Source organism: Saccopteryx leptura, chromosome 6, assembly GCF_036850995.1.
Source record: "Saccopteryx leptura isolate mSacLep1 chromosome 6, mSacLep1_pri_phased_curated, whole genome shotgun sequence".
NCBI classification, from domain to species: Eukaryota; Metazoa; Chordata; class Mammalia; order Chiroptera; family Emballonuridae; genus Saccopteryx; species Saccopteryx leptura.
The window spans coordinates 150,158,166-150,178,885 of NC_089508.1; the positions used below are offsets into that span (position 1 = coordinate 150,158,166).

Here is a 20,720-nt window from a genome sequence, read left to right on the forward strand (position 1 = left end):
CAAAATTGACAAACCCTTGGCAAGACTTACCAAGGAAAAAAGAGAAAGAACTCATATAAACAAAATCCAAAATGAAAGAGGAGAAATCACCACGGACACCGTAGATATACAAAGAATTATTGTAGAATACTATGAAAAACTTTATGCTACTAAATTCAACAACCTAGAAGAAATGGATAAATTCCTAGAAAAATACAACCTTCCTAGACTGAGTCAAGAAGAAGCAGAAAGCCTAAACAGACCTATCAGTAGAGAAGAAATAGAAAAAACCATTAAAAACCTCCCCAAAAATAAAAGTCCAGGCCCAGACGGCTATACCAGCGAATTTTATCAAACATTCAAAGAAGACTTGGTTCCTATTCTACTCAAAGTCTTCCAAAAAATTGAAGAAGAAGCAATACTTCCAAACACATTTTACGAAGCCAACATAACCCTCATACCAAAACCAGGCAAGGATGGCACAAAAAAAGAAAACTACAGACCAATATCTCTAATGAATACAGATGCTAAAATACTAAACAAAATACTAGCAAATCGAATACAACAACATATTAAAAAAATAATACATCATGATCAAGTGGGATTCATCCCAGAATCTCAAGGATGGTTCAACATACGTAAAACGGTTAATGTAATACACCATATCAACAAAACAAAGAACAAAAACCACATGATCTTATCAATAGACGCAGAAAAGGCTTTCGATAAAATACAACACAATTTTATGTTTAAGACTCTCAACAAAATGGGTATAGAAGGAAAATATCTCAACATGATAAAGGCCATATATGATAAACCATCAGCTAACATCATATTAAATGGCACTAAACTGAAGGCTTTCCCCCTTAAATCAGGAACAAGACAGGGTTGTCCACTCTCTCCACTCTTATTTAATGTGGTACTAGAGGTTCTAGCCAGAGCAATCAGACAAGACAAAGAAATAAAAGGCATCCATATCGGAAAAGAAGAAGTAAAGGTATCACTTTTTGCAGATGATATGATCCTATACATCGAAAACCCCAAAGAATCTACAAAAAGACTACTAGAAACAATAAGCCAATACAGTAAGGTCGCAGGATACAAAATTAACATACAGAAGTCAATAGCCTTTCTATATGCCAACAATGAAACAACTGAGAAGGAACTCAAAAGAATAATCCCCTTCACGATTGCAATAAAAGAACTGTTGCTTTCAAAGCTTTATCACAGAAGAAAAAAATATTGGATGTAGGACATTCTTTTCTCAGAGTTTTGAAAAGAGAATGGCATTGGAGGTAAGGAATAAAATTAATGTCACAATATTGGTGGGGCAAGACAAAACTTGCATGTAGAGCAGTGGTCCCCAAATCCATAGTAAGCTGTCAGCACAGCGTCTCTGTATTCAACAATCTGCAACAAGGCAACACTTGCTAGAGTATGAGAACAATATTATAAATACATGAATTTAGTTACACAAATACATAGGAAACAAAACTGAAGGAATACACTTAAAAATGTTACCTATAATTATTCTTAGGTAGTGGAATAATAGGCTAATATTTTATCTTTATATATATATATATAGTCCTCAAATTTCTATAATAAATGTATTAGATTTTTAATAAGAGAAAAATATAAATTAGTAGTCAAATTGTAATTACTATCTTCTTTAGTCTCAGAAGCAATACATATTTCCAAAACCTACTATGATGAAGAGAAGAAAGACAGATTTCATCAATTAAGAAATAAATATATTGCCTGGCCTGTGGTGGCACAGTGGATAAAGTGTCAACCTGAGACACTGAGGTTGCCAGTTTGAAACCCTAGGTCAAGGCATATATGGGAGTTGATGCTTCCTGCTCCTCCTCTATTCATTCTCTAACTCTCTCTTTCCTCTCTAAAATGAATAAATAAAATTCTTTTAAAAAAAGTTTATTAAAAAGAAATAAATATAAAACTGTTCATGGTTAATGAATTCTGGAATCTAATTTGTCTATATCGGAGCTCTGGTTAAAAGTTAAGTGTTCCAATTAACCACATACATTACCTTATGTGATCATAAATAACACTAAGGATTATAACGTGGCACTATAAATTATTTCTTCAGAAATATATATATTTAGTACTATATAAAGATATAATGTATTTAAGAACATTATCATGAAAAATACTACAAAAATGATATAATTTCGTATTAAAAATTTAAAAACAAAGTCTGTATGTTCCCTGGTAATCCTAGTCATCTTCATTAATAGCAATATTTGCAACTTTATTATTATTACAAAAGCAATTCATCAGAAAAACTTTTTAGTAGAGTAACTTTAAGATTTGTTAATCTTATTCAAATTAAAAATGCTTAAAGTCATAAACAAGTAAATTCTAGTATGCATTGATATCTTCCAGGGCCCCCAAAATAAAGTGATTTAAAATGGCCTGTACATATAATCACATGATCTTTCCAAATTTATCCTGTCATGCTCTGAAATATCATTAAGACTTCTACCATAGAGCCTGACCAGGCAGTAGCGCAGTGGATAGAGTGTCAGACTGGGAAGTGGAGAACCATGTGAGAAATCAATCAATGAGCAACTAAGAAACCACAACGAAGAATTAGTTTCTCATCTCTCTCCCTTCCTCTCTGTCTGTCCTTATCTGTCCCTCTCTCTGACTCTCTGTCTCTCCCACAAGAAAAAAATAAAAAGACCTCTACCATAGAAAAGATGCATGCTTTCAAAATATATCTTAGCAACCTAACAATTTAAATTAAAATAATTTAAATAATATAATTTAAAAATCATAATATATATATTTATTATTTGGGGGGTATTTTTTTGAAGTTAGAAGTGGGGAGGCCGTCAGACAGACTCCTGCATGTGCCCGACTGGGATCCACTAGGCATGCCCACCAGGGGGCGATGTTCTGCCCATCTGGGGCATTGCTCTGTTGCAACCAGAGCCATTCTAGCACCTGAGGCAGAGGCCATGGAGTGGTTCTTAGCTCCCAGGCCAACTTTGCTCCAGTGGAGCCTTGGCTGTGGGAGGGGAAGAGAGATAGAGAAAAAGGAGAGGGAGAAGGGTGGAGAAGCAGACTGACACTTTTCCTGTGTGCCCTCGTGGGGAATCAAACCTGGAACTTCCACACACTGAGTTGACACTCTTCTGGTGAGCCAACCAGCCAGGGTTAACATATATATTTTTTAAATCTATTAAGTGTGATATTAGTTATAGATATTTTGTGTGTGATTGTATGTGAATATCCTCTCATAGATTAGTAAAGTACCATTAAGAATTTATTAAGAACTTTTGTTGATAGGATTCCCTCTGTCTCACCCCTGCCACACCAGCCACACCATACATGAAAGATATCACTCCATTGTCTTTTTTTTATTATAATTTTATTTTTTTAATGGGGTGACATCAATAAATCAGGATACATATATTCAAAGACAACATGTCCAGGTTGTCTTGTCGTTCAATTATGTTGCATACCCATCACCCAAAGTCAGATTGTCCTCTGTCATCTTCTATCTAGTTTTCTTTGTGCCCCTCCCCCTCCCCCTTTCCCTCTCCCTCTCCCCCCTCCCCCCGTAACAACCACACTCTTATCAATGTCTCTTAGTCTCACTTTTATGTCCCACCTACATATGGAATAATGCAGTTCCTGGTTTTTTCTGATTTACTTATCTCACTTCGTATAATGTTATCAAGATCCCACCATTTTGCTGTAAATGATCCGATGTCATCATTTCTTATGGCTGAGTAGTATTCCATAGTGTATATGTGCCACATCTTCTTTATCCAGTCATCTATTGATGGGCTTTTTGGTTGTTTCCATGTCCTGGCCACTGTGAACCATTGTCTTTTAAACTCATTTTTTCTCTGATGGGAAGTCAGTCATTAATCTTAACATTGTTTCTCCTATGAAATATAATTCTTTTCCTCTGGAAAATTGAAAAAAAAATTCTGTATCTTTGGTTTTAACCAATTTTCCTATGATATGCCTAGGTCTGTAGGTTGTTATTTATCATCAAATTTGGGGACATTTTTGGCCATTACATCTTCAAGTAAATTTTATTCATATTTACTCATTCTCATTTGCTTCTTGTGAGGTTCCAGTACAACCACATTAATTAGCAAGCCCAACATTTGAGCTATATCTCAAGGTCCCTTTCTATTGACTACTTTTCCTTGACTGGGTCACATTTTCATGTCTCTTTGCTTGGCTAATTTTTATTATGTTTTAGACACTGTGGATAATATTTTATAGATTTAAGATTCTGTTATTTTCCTCTAAAGAGTACTTTTTTTCATAATTGTATTTTTAATTTAGAAATTAAATTTAATGGGGTGACACTGATCAACAAGGGTACATAGGTTTCAGGTGAACATTAACATAGCATTTGAACTATTGATTGCATTGTGTGCCCATCATCCAAGTCAGATGATATTCTGTCACCCTATATTTGTCCCTCTTTACTCCTCTCCCCTCTCCCCTCCCCCTGGTAACAATTTCACTTTTTATCTATGTCCAGGAGTTTCAGTTTATATCCCACTTATCTGAAATCATATAGTTCTGCCCCGGCCATTGGCTTCAGTGAATAGAGCATAGACCTGGTGTGTGGATGTCCCGGGTTTGATTTCCAGTCATGGCACAAAGGAGAATCAACCACCTGCTTCTTCCCCCATTCTTCTCCCCCTTTTCTCCCTCTTTCCCTCCTGCAGCCAGTGGTTCAATTGAGTGGTTTGAGCATGGTCCCAGGCACTGACAATAGCTCTATTGGAGCATATCAGCCTCAGGTGCTAAAAATAGATTGGTAGTTGAGCACTGGCCCCACATGAGATTGCCAGGTACATCCTGGTTTGGGCACATGCAAGAGTCTGATTCACTATCTCTACTCCTCTTACCTTAACTTCATCTGATTTACTTATTTCACTTAGTATAATGTTCTCAAGGTGCATCCATGTTGTTGTAAATGGCAATATATCATCATTTCTTACAGCTGAGTAGTATTCCATTAATATCTATATATGTACCACATCTTTATCCAATCTCTATTGAGGGACACTCTGGTTGTTTCCATGTCCTGGCCACTGTGGATAATGCTGTGATGAACATGAGGGTGCATGTGTGTTTGTGTACCAATGGTTTTGAGTTTTTTGGGTAGATACCCAGTTGAGGGATTACTGGGTCATATGGTAATTCTATTCTTTTTTTTTTTTTGAAAATTAGTTTTAACAGGGTGACATTGATCAATTAGTGTACATTTCAGGCAAACATCACTCCATCATTTAAATATCAATTATGTTGTATATCCATCACATAAAGCCAAATCATTTTCCCTCACCTTACATTTATTCCTCTTTACACCCCTCCCGCAAACCCCTCTCCCCTACATCTCCTCCTGCTGGTAACCACTGCACTCTTATTTACGTCCATGAGTCTCAGCTTTGTATCCTACTTATGTGTGAAATCAAACAGTTTTTAGTTTTTTCTGATTTACTTGATTCACTCATTACAATGTTCTCAAGGTCCATTCATGTTGTCATAATGACCCTTCATCATCATTTCTTATGGCTGAGTAGTATTCCATAGTATATATGTACCACATCTTCTTTATCCAATCCTCTATTGAGGGACACTTTGGTTGTTTCCATGTTTTGGCTACTATGAATAATGCTGCAATGAATACGGGAGTGAATATGTCTTTACGTATCAATCTTTTCAAGTTCTTGGAGTAGATACCCAGGAGGAGGATTGCTGGGTCATGTGGTAATTCTATTTTTAATTTTTTGAGGAACTACCATACTTTCTTCCATAATTTTTGTATTAATTTGCATTCCCACCAGTAGTGAATGAGGTTTCCTTTTTCTCTACAGCCTCTCCAACACTTGTTATTACCTGTCTTCTTGATAATAGCTAATCTATCAGGTGTGAAGTGGTAACTCATTGTGGTTTTGATTTGCATTTCATGAATAGCTAGTGAAGATGAGCATCTTTTCATATATCTGTTGGCCATTTGTATGTCTTCTCAGAAGTGTCTGATCATGACATCTCCCCATTTTGTAATTGGATGGCTTGCTTGTTTGTTGCTGAGCTTTGTGAATTTTTTATATAGTGTATTTTGGATATTAATCCCTAATCAGAGCTGTTGTTTATAAATATCATCTCTCATTTTGTTGGCTGTCTAGTTGTTTTGTTGTCAGTTTCTTTTGCTGTGCAGAAGTTTTTTAGTTTGAATTAGTCCCATTCATTTATTTTTGCCTTTACTTCCCTTGCCTTTGGGGTCAAATTCATAAAATGTTCTTTATGGCCAAGGTCCATGAGTTTAGTGCCTATGTTTTCTTCAATATAATTTATTGTTTCAGGTCTTATGTTTAGGTCTTAGATGCATTTTGAATTGATTTTTGTGTAGGGGGACAAACTGTAGTCAAGTTTCATTCTTTTGCATGTGGCTTTTCAATTTTCACAGCACCACTTATTGCAGAAGCTTTCTTTTCCTCCATTGTGTGTTTTTGGTTCCTTTGTCAAAGATGATTTGTCCATATATATGTGACTTGATTTCTGGGCTCTTAATTCTGTTCCATTGGTCTGTGTATCTATTTTTCTGCCAATACTCTGCTGTTTTGGTTATTATGGCTCAGTAGTATAATTTGAAGTCAGATATTGTAATACCTCCAGCTTTGTTCTTTTTTCTTAAGAGTGCTTTGACTATTCACAGTTTTTTATGATTCCATACAAATTGGTGATTTTTTAGTTTCATTTCTTTAAAAAATGATATTGGAATTTTGAAGGGAATTACATTAAATTTGCATATTGCTTTGGGTAATATGGCCATTTTAACTATGTTAATTCTTCCAATCCATGAACATGGAATACTTTTCCATTTCATTGTGTCTTTTTCAATAACCTTTAATAATGCCTTGTAGTTTTCAGTATATAGATCCCTTACATTCTTTATTAAATTTATCCCGAGGTATTTTTGTTGTTATTGTTGCAACCATAAAAGGGATTATTTTTTTAGTTCATTCTCCAAAGTTTCATTGTTTGCATATATGAAAGCAATGCACGTCTGTATATTGACTTTATATTGATTACTGTATTGGTTAATGTTTCTATTAGTCTTTCTGTGGAGTCTTTGGGGTTTTCTGTATACAGGATCATATCATCTGCAAAATGTGTTGTAATTCTATTCTTAATTTTTTGAGGAACCACCATACTTTCTTCCATAATGGCTGTACAGTTTACATTCTCACCAGCTGTGAATGAGGGTTCATTTTCTTCTACAGCTTCTCCAACACTTATTACCTGTTGATAACAGCCAATCTAACAGGTGTGAGGTGTATCTCATTGTAGTTTTGATTTGCCTTTCTCAAATGGCTAGTGAAGATGAGCATCTTTTCATATATCTGTTGGCCACTTATATATCCTCTTGGGTACAGTGTTTGTTCAGGTCCTCTCTCCATTTTATAATTGGATTGTTTGCCTGTTTGTTGCTGAGCTTTGTGAGTTCTTTATATATTTTGGATATTAACCCCTTATCAGAGCTGTTGTTTGTGAATATCATTTCCCACTTGGTTGACTACTTTTTTTGTTTTGTTGTCAGTTTATTTTCCTGTGCAGAAGCTTTTTAGTTTGATATAGTCTCGTTCATTTATTTTTGCCTTTACTTCCCTTATGTTTGGGGTCAAATTTATAAAAATTTCTCTATGGTCAAGATCCATGAGTTTAGTACCTATGTTTTCTTCTCTGTAATGTATTGTTTCAGATCTTATATTAAGGGTTTGATCATTTTGAATTAATTTGTGCATGAGGACGTGTAGTCAAGTTTCATATTTTTTAAGATGGCTTTCTAATTTTCCTAGCACCATTTATTGAAGAGGCTTTCTTTTCTCCATTGTGTGGTTCATTTGTCAAAGATTATTTGTCCATATATATGTGGTTTTATTTCTGGGCTCTCTATTTTGTTCCATTGGTCTGTATGTCTGCTTTTATGCCAATACCATGCTGTTTGATTATCATGGCTCTCAAGTTCAATTTGAAGTCAGGCAATGTGATACCTCTAGTCCATTCTGAATACTAACTTTTATGCAGAAGTCAGTTCAATTACTGGTTGATCTTAGGTCAGTTTGAGTTTATTCTTTGATAGGGAGGATCCATCTGAATCTCAAGGTGATTCCCAAGGCTTTGTAAATTGGTGAGTCTCAAATTCCAGCTCTACTTCCCTAAAGATCTTACTGGGGTGTGGTTTCAGTCTTTGTTATGTCAGGGGCAGACATTTCTCTAGATCATAATTCTTACTCTGAAAGCATAGCCTTCCTGTTTTCTCAGCTAAATGACAAGGATAATAATAAGGTATTTACAAGGTTGCTCCACTCTTTTGGCCTGAATCTGCTAAATTCCTATTATCTTTTTTTTGTATTAAGAAATTTTTATTTATACAATTAATTTTAAATCAGGTGACATTGGTCAACTAGAGCACACAGATTTAGAGAAAACATCTCCAGATCAATTTGACATTTGATTATGTTGTATACCCATCACCCAAAGTCAAATCATCCTTTGTCAACCTTCATTTGATTTTCTTTATGCCCCTCCCCTCCCCCAGCCCCTCCCTCTCTTCCCTTCTCCTCCTCCTGGTAAACATTGCACTCTTATCTATGTCCATGAATCTCAATTTTGTGTCCCACCTATGTATGGAATCATACAGTTCTTAGTTTTTTCTAATTTACTTATTTCACTCATTATAATGTTATCAAGGTCCATCCATGTTATCATAAATGATCCTATGTCATCATTTCTTATGGCTGAGAAGTATTCCATAGTATATATGTACCACATCTTCTTCATCCAATCTTCTATTGAAGGGCTTTTTGGTTGTTTCCATGTCTTGGCCACCATGAACAATGCTGTGATGAACATGGGGCTGCATGATGGACCAAAGACCTAAATATAAAATCTGAAACAATAAAATACATAGAAGAAAATATGGGTACTAAACTCATGGACCTTGGCCGTAGAGAACATTTTATGAATTTGACTCCAAAGGCAAGGGAAGTGAAGGCAAAGATAATTGAATGGGACTACATCAGACTAAGAAGCTTCTGCACAGAAAATGAAACTGACAACACAACAAACAGACAGCCCACCTACTATCTTTTTAAAACCTAAACTCCATAGCAGCAATACGCTAATAAATTTTGGGCAGTTTATATTTGTATATATTTACACTAGTCTTTCAAAGGTCTCACAGATGATCAGTACTTGGACTTCTCAGCAACATTCCCTACATAGACCCTCGTCTCTGGAGTCCTCAGCAAGACGGCTGTGCTCCACCTAGATTTCAGCTTATAAGCAAAAAATAGTCTGCAGGCAAAGAGCTGAGTTGATTGTGGAGCTCAGTTAATAAGTTTTTCTTCTTTCAGAGTTGCAGTCTTGCACTGTTTATTCTCCAGTGATTCAAAGTAGTTGCCAAATAAATATTTTCCAGTTTTACACTTATTAATTGCAGTAGTCTAGTATCCAGTATACCTAATTTTGGAAGTTCAGTTCTTGCATAGAGACTCTTTTTAATCTTTATGAATTATTTATAACTAGAATAGCTTTTATATAATTCAGGATTATTACAGAAAATTATGTTTAAATGTTACTGTGTATATGTAATGTGAAATGTCAACAGTTGACACTAAAATTTAGTTGCTACTGCACAATTAATTACTGTTCATTTTTACTAGCTCAAAGCAACAAGATACATTTATCAATAATAATTAATATAGAATGCTCATGTAGAGTATATTGTTGCTCATTTTACTTTCTTATACATAATACTGCATTATAAGTGCTTGTGAGTACTATAGACATTTGCAATGCAGCTCAAAATTAATTAGCTCAAAACTTAATTGAAACCTTTTTCTCAGATTGAACCAGAAAGTTTGTCAATTTCTGAATTCAACATATTGTATTAATTTGTGTAGTGATGACTGAAAAATATACAGTGCGGGTGCATAATTTTGAAGTTCCACCAAATTTCACCATAGTTTTTAGTTATTATCAATGACTATATTTTCATACTAAATTTGAAGCAAAAATTTTTTTTAATTAACTAACCAAATATTTTGTCCATATGCTATCTAATAAATGGCAGTTCAAAAATCAGTTTCTGTATTTCCCCATGTATAAGACGCACCTTAATTTTGGGGCCTGAAATTTGGGGGAAAAAATGTATTACATAAGGTTACTAAATTCAAGTTTTATTCATCATAAAATTCATACAACTCCTCATCTGCATGGAAAGGCGGGAAATGCAAGTAAAAAATCGACAACCACTGTACAAGACGCACCCAGTTTTTAGGCCCCAAATTTTTCAAAAAAGGGTGCATCTTATATATTAGGAAATACAAGTATTATGAACTGAGGGAAATGACTAACATTACATCGAAAAGATTTTGGAACAGAAAATCTAAATGAAAGCATTCTGTAAAGGGGTTAATAGGATTGATAGCATGGCCATCGAATGAGGAATATCATTTAATTGGCTCTGAGAAATTTACCTTGTTATAAGTATAGCTGCATCCACGGAATTCATGTCCTCTCCCCAGCTTGTTGACATCTCTAAATGTACATCATTCTTTTTGCCAAATTCTTCATTTTGCCACTTACAAAAACTCTCTAGCATTTTCTCTCCATGGTGCCCAATATATAGCTCTGCCTGCAAAAAATTAGATTTTGCTTCAAGGCAAATTATTCTCAGATATGAGAAAATTATGTTTCTTGTTACTCAAAATAACAATATTGCTTCTATTTTATAATAGAATAGTCCACTATTAGATTACTAAACAATAAAAACTAATGGGATGTCTTGAATTACTAAAGCAAACTGCTGACCATAAGATCAATTAGAACATGGAACACATTTAGGATTAATTAGCCCGAGCTAAAAATCTTAAACCTTTGTGAGGGTACAATAATTTCAAAATCTATTTAACACTATTCAGAAAAAGGAGAGGTACAATGGAATACTGAGAATGCAGAATTTTCAGACTTAAGTACCTCATTATTTCTGTCATTTAAGAACAAAGGTTTTATAAAATGCTAATTAAGCAGCATGCTAAAAAGATGTAACAGAATATTCATCTCTTAAATGAATTGCAAATAAGAGGTTTAACTAGTACATGTTAGAGAAGAAAATGAAACTGTCATTAAATATGGCTTTTCAAAATTACTTTTAGAAAGTTAAGGTTTATGGTAAGGATCCTTGGAAACTAAGAACATTCCATTTTTGGATAAAATTGAGGTATTAACCAAAACTAAAGACAGTTTATGTATACTCTAAGTCAGGGATAGTCAACATTTTTTACCTACCGCCCACTTTTGTGTCTCTGTTAGTAGTAAAATTTTCTAACCGCCCACTGGTTCCACAGTAATGGTGATTTATAAAGTAGGGAAGAAACTTTATAAAATGTATAAAGCAGTGTTACAGCAAGTTAAAGCATATAATAATAATTACTTACCAAGTACTTTATGTCGAATTTTCGCTGTTTGGCAGAATAAATCTTTATAAAACAACTTACTATAGTTAAATCTATCTTTTTATTTATACTTTGGTTGCTCCGCTACCGCCCACCATGAAAACTGGAATGCCCACAATTGGGCGGTAGGGACCAGGTTGACTACCACTGCTCTAAGTGATTCAGTGGATATTTCTGGATTTTAAATCAATAAAAAGTACATCACATCCCTAACATTTCCTTTACTTAAAAGTACTGTACCTGAACACAACTTCTCACCCACTTAATTTAGAACAAAAAACTCAAGACTTTCTTACTGGAGTTTCATGGAGCAGAATGAGCTTGATCACACGGAGATTGACCTGCACACCAAGACTCTTATGTTGGAAAAGGTTAAAAACCTAAAAACAAAACAAAAAAATAAAAACAAAAATCTTAAAATAAAACTGAAAAGGATGTTAATTTTTCTTAAAGTCCAGATATGGGAAAAGTCTCCATTTAGTTGAGAAATCTTATATATTTTTTAATGTTGCAATTATTTTAAAATTAACAATAAGTGATAATAACTTAGCTAATTCATTTTGGATACCAAGAAATTTAGACACTGCATTCTGAGGTACTGCAGCCTTAATGGTATGAGGTGCAGAGAGGGCTAGGCTTTTCACGATGCTGAAGAAATGGATTTTAGAAACTCAACCTTAAAATTTGTCTTAATTCTTTTTTTTTTTAAGATTTTATTTATTCATTTTAGAGAGGAGAGAGAGAAGGGGGGAGGAGCAGGAAGCATCAACTCCCACATGTGCCTTGACCAGGGAAGCCCGGGGTTTCAAACCGGCGACCTCAGCGTTCTAGGTTGACGCTTTATCCACTGCGCCACCACAGGTCAGGCTCACAAAATGCCAGTGTCTTCCTTTGTTCTGAGAAACAGTCCTGAGAGCTCAGCCTGCTTTATGCCACCTTCCAATTCATTCCTCGGAGTCCCTTTTCTCTCCCAGGCTCCCTGCCAAATAGAAACCCAGTTTTCAAAGCCCCTCTCCTCAAAGCCCCCATGCCGACAAGCTGTGGGCCACTTCACTTAGTGGGTTTTCAGCCCATCACTGGAACAGGTTTTCTCAAAACACGGTGTGTGCCGCAACGCTGAAAAGTAGGGCGGATTTTCTACATGGTACCTTAAGTTTTTGTAAAATTTAGCATGTATTTAATTTGTAATGGAAACTGTAATACTGATACACCAGACCCATGCTCTCAGTGACAGCACTGATCAGAACAGACTGATGCTGATAGACTGTGGGTTTACCCTATGCTGAAAGCAGGCAGAGTGTCCAGCAGGTAGCTGAACAGATATTGAAATGACTGTTTGCTGGGAAAACAAGCCAAATAGCAAAAACAGTAAAAATGGAACTTTGACAAAATCATATTTATCCTTGAATCAGTGGTGGAATGATGAATGGGCATCTCCCTTTGGTTTTTATTTATGTTTACTCTCCCTTAAGAACCGCTGTTTACTATAGCCTTCTAATTCTGCCCTAAAGGAGGTTTACCCAAAATGTTGTGCAATGAAGTGAAAGGATTCATTGAGTTGTGAGCATCCACAGGATGCCAAATGCAAACCAGATTTCTGCAGTCCAGACATTGTCAACTGGTTAGCTACATATGACTCAGCTGGTTAAAAACTTAGCTATTATTCATCAACTAGTATTATATCTGACATCCAATTTTACATACCTATATAAGAGCTCAGTGGATAGCCAACCTCCATTTTTGTTCCACCTCATAATCCAGAGTACTTTGGGTAGGGCCATGCACGTAAACAAATATTATAGTATTTCTGCTACTATCAAATATGGCCTTTTATAAATGAAAATGAAAAGAAGGATGTAAAAAAGGAAAGGAAAGAATAATAGAGCTTTGCCTTATCAAAACAAATAATAAGGCTTTTTTTTAACTAGATGATATGATTATTTTGATATCTTTTTTGAGAGAGATCAATTTAGTAAACTTAAAGACTTTTTTTTACTGATATCAATAAAAGAAAGGAAGAGTAATGAGTTAATTTTTAAAGAACTTCATTATACTCACACATTTCTTCCTTAGAGTTTTCTTGAAAAAATTTAAAGCGCACTTTAAAGTTTGCCTACCATATTTAAGATGGTTAGAATGAATCTCCTGGCTGCATCTGCTCCATGATAGGAAACCATTGCTGGGTCTGCAACCACTACAGTCTCTATGTTGTACTCTTGAGGTAATTTGTATGAATAGCGTTTCCCTCTTCCACTCTCGGCTATTTTTTTAGATCTAGGTCTTCCTTTATCTGCAACATAAATAAATTTTCAAATGTGCCTCCATCTTAGCAAAGTCAACAAAAAATTGCAGTTTACCCAATCACTTTTAAAAATGTTTATTGAAAAACCACCATGTAATAATGACACGATGGTGTGCAAACCCGAGTAAGTTCCCTTCACATGTGGAACCTGAAAGCGCATTTGGCATTGATTTATGACTTTGGAATCAGACACAATTGATTTCTACCATTTATTAGCTCTGCCATTTGGGCAACCACCACCACTAAATCAGCCTCAGTTTTTTCATCTGTAAAATGAATAATCTACTTTCCAGAGTTATCGATGACTTATAAGTCACATTAGTAAAATCTTTATAAATAAAATAACTCAATAAATAAAAGATTCTAGGGTTTTCTTTTTAAAACCAGTAACAAAATAAAGTTCTGCTTGCTAGAAGTGCCTAAAGCAACTTCAGTGCACACCCTAATTTCAGGCAGGTGCCCCTAATTACTAAAACATTACAGACAGGCTACAAAGGATCTAGTTCTGCCTTCCATCAAGATCATATGGAAGATGTACACATAGGGTTATAAAGATTCCTCAAGCAGGGCCAAATAAAAGTAGTAACCACAAATAAACATATTTATAAATTTAAATACATAAAAATATAAAATTTCTGTTTATTAAAACATGTCACTCTCATAATGAAAAGCATGTACCAAATGGGAGAAGATATTTACAATGTTTTTCCATAATAAAGAAATAAAAGCTACTCTAAATCAATTTCAGATAAACCAATTAGAAACTGGCAGAAGACATGAATAGTGATTTAGCACAAAAAGAATATCCAAATGGCTAATGAGAAGCATATGAGAAGATACTCAATCTCATTAATCTTCAAGGAAATACAAATTAAAATCACAATGAATTAAATTTATTAGAATACCTAGAATGGCTAAAATAAAAAGATGATTTATATCAACTGTCAACAAGAATGTGGGGATAAGAACTGGAAGTCCCATACACGTGCTGGGAGTTTAAAATAGGAGACTCTGAAAAACTTATTGGCCTTATCCACTAAAGTTGAACATTTGCAACTATGATCAAAGATCCAAAATATATACTCATCAGAAGTACATGCCAATCACAAATACAAATTATTCAGAGTGGCACCATTCTTCTTCTTTTTTTAAATTTTTCCAATAATTTGACAGAGAGAGAGAGAGAGAGAGCAATAAAGGGAGGGGGGAGAGAGAAGCATCAAATCATTGCTCCACTTGGTTGTTCACTAAGTTATGCCCTCATTGGATGATTCTTGGATGTGCCCTGACTGGGGATGGTACCCTGACCTCAGCACACTGGGTCGGCCCGCTTTTCCAATGATCCACTCGGCCAGGGCTGGCATTATACTTAATGGCCAAAATAATCATCAATACTATAATGGATAGAGAATTTTTGGCCTAGGCAAACAATGAAACACTGTATACATCAATGAAAATAAACCAACTACTGCAGCAATCAAAAATATGAATGAACCTCCCTAGGATAAGGCTGAGCCTGTGAAGCCCATTACAAAAGCAGAGGGAAAATCTGGATTATATCACCTGGGAGGAGCGTGTGGGGTGAGAAATAGAAAGAAAAAGGGTAAGTCCTAGGCAAGGCCCGCATTTTGGGGGTGTCCATGTGGAAAAAGACACCTCCATGAAGGAGACAGAGAGGTAAGAAAAATAAAAGAAGAGGTCAAATAAAACCACAGACATAGCTACAAAATGAGGGGCTTTTGAACTGCACCAATAGTGGTAAGTGGACCCTGTCACAGAGAGAGAAAACTCAGTTGCCCCAGCTGGCAACAGCTATGTTGGCCCCAAACTGTCAGTGTGCAGCATCTACATTTGCACGTTATACTATATTTAAGAAAGCTATTCGGAACAGTTTAAGTTTCTCAAGAATCTCAACTTCATGGTAGATTCCATTATACAAGTTAGCCACTGTGCGTGAAAATCATGCATACTGAAGCAATCTTTCTATTAAGTTGCTTCCTTTGAATTCTTTATTGTCTCCATCAACTGTGTGTGGCTCAGTCTTTGTCTTCTAGATCTTGAGGCCATTTCCCACCCATGGGTGTGTATGAAAAACAAGGTCATTGATAATGCACACTTCCAGTCGGGGAAGAAGTGTTAAGACACGCATTCAGCAGTGCTCAATGGGAGATCTCCTGACATACTCCACGTGCTGACAGTAACCTCTACAGCAGTTACAGATGGCGGATGGAAACAATCTCAGGTGTGCTCTGAGTCCTAGGCATACTCATAAGTTACACTAAAATGTTAAGGAATATATATATCTTGATAATGTCACTTGCATGCTTAAAGGCTTCGAAGACCACATTCTTCCAGAGAAAGTCCTTCCCAAGGTACACAAGCCCCTTCACTATCCTGTCGCTGACCACCTTCCCAGGTTGTAGCTCATGACAACATTGCAGACATTCGGCTCAGCTCCCCAAGTTGACAGCATTGTTCCTTCTGCCTAAGTGCTTTCCCCAACTAACAATGTGCACTCAAAGTTTCACATATGCTTTTTATTTGCACACAAAATCTCCTTTAATTCTGACAACAATCCTGAGCTTCAGATATCACTATCCCCATTTTGTATATTGTAAATAAAGCTTTTGAGAGACAAAGTAAGTTTTCTGAAGTCACAAAGCTAGGAAAGGGCAGCACAAGAATGTGAACACAGGCAGTCTGAGGCCCCCTGTCTTGGCCTGCATTTCCTGCTCCCTTCCCCCGTGGCCCGGAGGAATCTGACCCAAACTTTGAGGCTCAGCTCAGCTTGGGATCGTGTATACTGAGTCTTATCACACTACAATATAATTTTTCATTTACCAGTTTGTCCAAAATAACACACTGATTGCCTCTTGATTATAAGAGCTGTGTTTTTTATCTCAACATCCTTGTGAGGTGACTGGTCATACTTAGGTTGGAAATAATGAAGCTAAGCTCCAAAAGTTTAAGGGAATTAAAGAGGAGTACCTAGCTGAAGTGGGACTGATGGTGTGCCTTGAACCCAGGGCCTCTGACCCTCAACCTTAGGCACCTCCCCCTCCTCTATACTATCTTTTATTTTTATTTTTTTTAGCGAGAGAAGAGGCAGAGATAGACTCCCGCATGTGTCCCTACTGGGATCCACCTGGCAAGCCCACTAGGGGGCAATGCTTTGCCCATCTGGGGCCCTTGCTCCTTTGCAACTGAAGCTATTTTTTAGCTCCTGCCATGGCAGCCATCCTCAGTACCTGGAACCAATCGAGCTATGGCTGCTGGAGGGGAGGAGAAGAGATAGAGATAGAGTGAGAGGCAAGAGGGGAAGTGGTATAGAAGCAGATGGGTGCTTCTCCTGTGTGCCCTGGCTGGAAATTGAACCCAGGATTTCCACATACTGGGCCGATGCTCTACCACTGAGCTAACTGGCCAGGGCCTTATACTATCTTTTAATAAAAGAATATAACAAAGTCATCCTAAAGTATAAAGGTAGCTATTTTAAAAAAATATTCATTTAGTAAGTACATATAAGCATAATGAACCTAAGGCATTAAAATGCAGAAGGGGAATACTACAAAGATTAAGTTGAACACAAGTATGCTTCATGACTCCAGTGGGCAAAACCAAATAATACAGTATTAAAATCTGAGTCATGCATTTAATACATAAATACATTAGCCTGAAGTAAGAGCTATAATCAGATATATCAGTATAAGTAAATGAATATTTTATTTCATAAACTGTTCATTTTTAAATGATTTTTCAAATTCTAGGTTCTGAAAAAGCCACTAAAAATAGGTAAGCTCAGTAACTTGTCTGGCTGATGACAGCTTAACTCCCCTTGCATGCACGTGTTTGATCTAGACCAGTCAATTAGTACACAACAACTGTGCCTAACAAAAAACAATTAAATCTCAATGAGAACTGTTTGCCAGTTATGAACCAGGTATTTATGCTTTATAAACCAACTAAAAATTAACCTTTTTCTAGAAACCTTCCTCGGTGCATAGTAGCACACAAAGCCTGTTTTGTATCATCCTCATACACACATGCTCAGAACAGCTGGAACTTACTATGATTCAAAAGTTGCACAGTGCAAATTTTCAGTATAACTCATACAAACCTATCTCCTTAAATGGACTAAATTCAAGTTGTGGTTGCTCTTGTCATTTCATGATACAGAAGCCTTTCTTGAATGTGTTCGTAATGTTATGGCTTTCATCAGCGGTTACATCCCTCTTGTGTCTACAGTTCTCAGAATAGAAAAGGGCGATGTGTCTTTTTAAAATGAACTTGATCATGCACATTGAAAGGTATGACAGAGACAGATTCATTTAACCACTTGTGAAGATGATTCCCACACAGACTGATATTATGACCTTTCAAAACAAAGTTAAGTAGAAATTATGGATTACTTTGAGATGACTATACCAAAACATTTTGTAATGTTTCCTAATCCAAACACCCTAGACAATTGATGATATGAATATCCTATTGCCTCTGCAAATGTTACTATTGTCACAATTCATATATCCTAATCAGTCTCGATACCATACCAATTTCAGACTTAATATCTTGACACTAACTGAACTAATACCTAATTTTAACACTACAAGTCAAATTCTAAAGTCTTTACACCAAAAATTCTTCAATAAATTTGTATTTTCTCAGATTTTAATCTCATAACAGTTAAAATTTGAAGTAATAAATTTTTACTCTTCTTTCTATTACCCTGATAATTTTAACCTCCAATATGAGTTTCACTTGGGTCAAATAAAAAAATAAATAAACAAATAAATAAATAGTAAAAGATAATTCTGGTCAAAGGAAAGAGGCAGCCTGGCACTCGCAGAGAGGTGGACTGAAACAAGGCGAGCGACTGGCATCAGTGTAGAGAGCTCAGCGTCACTTCTATTCCAGTGAGTGACCCACATCCCACAAGAAACACTGCACAATTCAGGAGAGATGTGGGGTATTAATCCTTAAAGTCCCTGACGTCCTTATGACCTCACATTTCTTGATATTAAAATGTGGTACTTCCCAGAAAGCTAAAAGCTAAGATAAATATGGGTATTTCCTTGTCATTAACAAAAATGAAAAAGAAAAAGAAAAAGAAAGAAAGAAAAAAAGAAATAAAGATAGAGAGATAGAGAGAGAGAGGAAGAGCCCTGGCCGGTTGGCTCAGTGGTAGAGCGTCGGCCTGGCGTGCAGGGGTCCCGGGTTCGATTCCCGGCCAGGGCACACAGGAGAAGTGCCCATCTGCTTCTCCACCCCTCCCCCTCTCCTTCTTCTCTGTCTCTCTCTTCCCCTCCCGCAGCAAGGCTCCATTGGAGCAAAGATGGCCCGGGCGCTGGGGATGGCTCCTTGGCCTCTGCCCCAGGTGCTAGAGTGGCTCTGGTCGCGACAGAGCAACGCCCGGAGGGGCAGAGCATCGCCCCCTGGTGGGAAGAGCGTCGCCCCCTGGTGGGCGTGCCGGGTGGATCCCGGTCGGGCGCATGCAGGAGTCTGTCTGACTGTCTCTCCCCGTTTCCAGCTTCAGAGAGAGAGAGGAAGAAAGAAAAAGAAAGAAAAAAAGAAAGAGAAGAAAGAAAGAAAAAGGAAAGAAAGAGAGAAAGAAAGGAAGAAAGAAAGAGAAAGAAAGAGAGGAAGGAAGGAAGGAAGGAAGGAAGGAAGGAAGGAAGGAAGGAAGGAAGGAAGGAAGGAAGGAAGGAAGGAAGGGAGGGAGGAAAGGAAGAGGCGGAGGAAGGGAGAGAGAGAGGGAGGGAAGAAGGAAGGGAGGGAGGGAAGAAGAGAGGGAGGGAGGGAAGGAGGGAGGGAAGGAGGAAAGGAGAAGATCAAGTTAGTAAATGAATGGCTGGGCACACAGAATTTTTGCATTGCATTTTCATTCAATCTTTCAGAAGGCATTACCTGAAATGATACCACAGTAATGACTGTAAAGAGTAGACTTCCCTTTCACTTTCTCCTCCATGGACCTTTTCTGCCTATATACACGGTGCGGGTGACCTGTTATGGCCATTGTATCATTGAGTGGTTCAATAAATATGAAGTCCTCATTGAGCTGTATAAATCCCATCTGGAATAAATAACATGAAAAAACATGTAAGAAATACCATTTGAATAAATTACTTTTGGGGTTCTACTCACACACTATTTTCTTTCACATATGTGCATACATTCTTCTAGTGAAGCTATTTTAGCAACCACATAATAAAGCAACTGTCTTCCTGTTTTAGTACTTCATCTTTATGTACTTTATTGCACTAGCATAAACTTCATTTAGTTAGTCTTAGCCAGTGTGGGTGGGAGGCTGTATGCCAGCAACAGATGCACGGTAAGAGTTCTGGAATGCTAAAGGCACACTTTGGGAGACCCACGGGGTCACTTACATGTATGGCATGTACAGGAGACCAGTACAGTTTTAACTGCATATGCCACACAGCCCAACTTTTTGACAATTATTATTGAATAAAGTAAGTCATGTAACGCATCAAAGCAAATGTAGGAGACATAGCTTTAAAGTTATTTTATAAAATATCCTTACAGTCTCCTACTAAACATTTTGAAAACCTGTGAACAATAAATTACAGGAAAAATAAAGCATAACTTCCATAAACAAGTTTCATTTCATATAATGCCATGTTTTTAAAGTTCAACAATTGTGGGCAAAGAGCTAAAAACAGTAAAATATGGTTAAAAGAACATCTAACAAGTAAAGTGTCCTTTTATTATATTGAAGCTAAGCCTAGTCATTTCTTTCCTTCTGTTTTTAGAATATGAATTTCCATTATAAATAAAAAATATTCCACATGGAACAACATATGACTTAATTTTTTTAATTTTTATTATTTTACTCTACTGTAATATATAAAACATATACTTGGTTATTCTGTTAACTCTTTAGTAAATATTTTTGAAGA

General features: G+C 36.4%; 1 protein-coding gene across 1 annotated transcript in view; it reads right to left on the reverse strand.

The window, feature by feature from the left end:
• Positions 1–20,720, reverse strand: part of ADAMTS19 (ADAM metallopeptidase with thrombospondin type 1 motif 19) — a 446,085-nt gene that overhangs the window by 294,658 nt on the left and 130,707 nt on the right. The window contains exons 3-6 of the mRNA XM_066341625.1: positions 19,711–19,876; positions 13,622–13,794; positions 11,801–11,884; positions 10,527–10,684 (exon numbers count right to left, since the gene is read on the reverse strand). Coding sequence (XP_066197722.1) covers positions 10,527–10,684; positions 11,801–11,884; positions 13,622–13,794; positions 19,711–19,876 — 581 coding nt within the window. The remainder of the gene's footprint in view (positions 1–10,526; positions 10,685–11,800; positions 11,885–13,621; positions 13,795–19,710; positions 19,877–20,720) is intronic.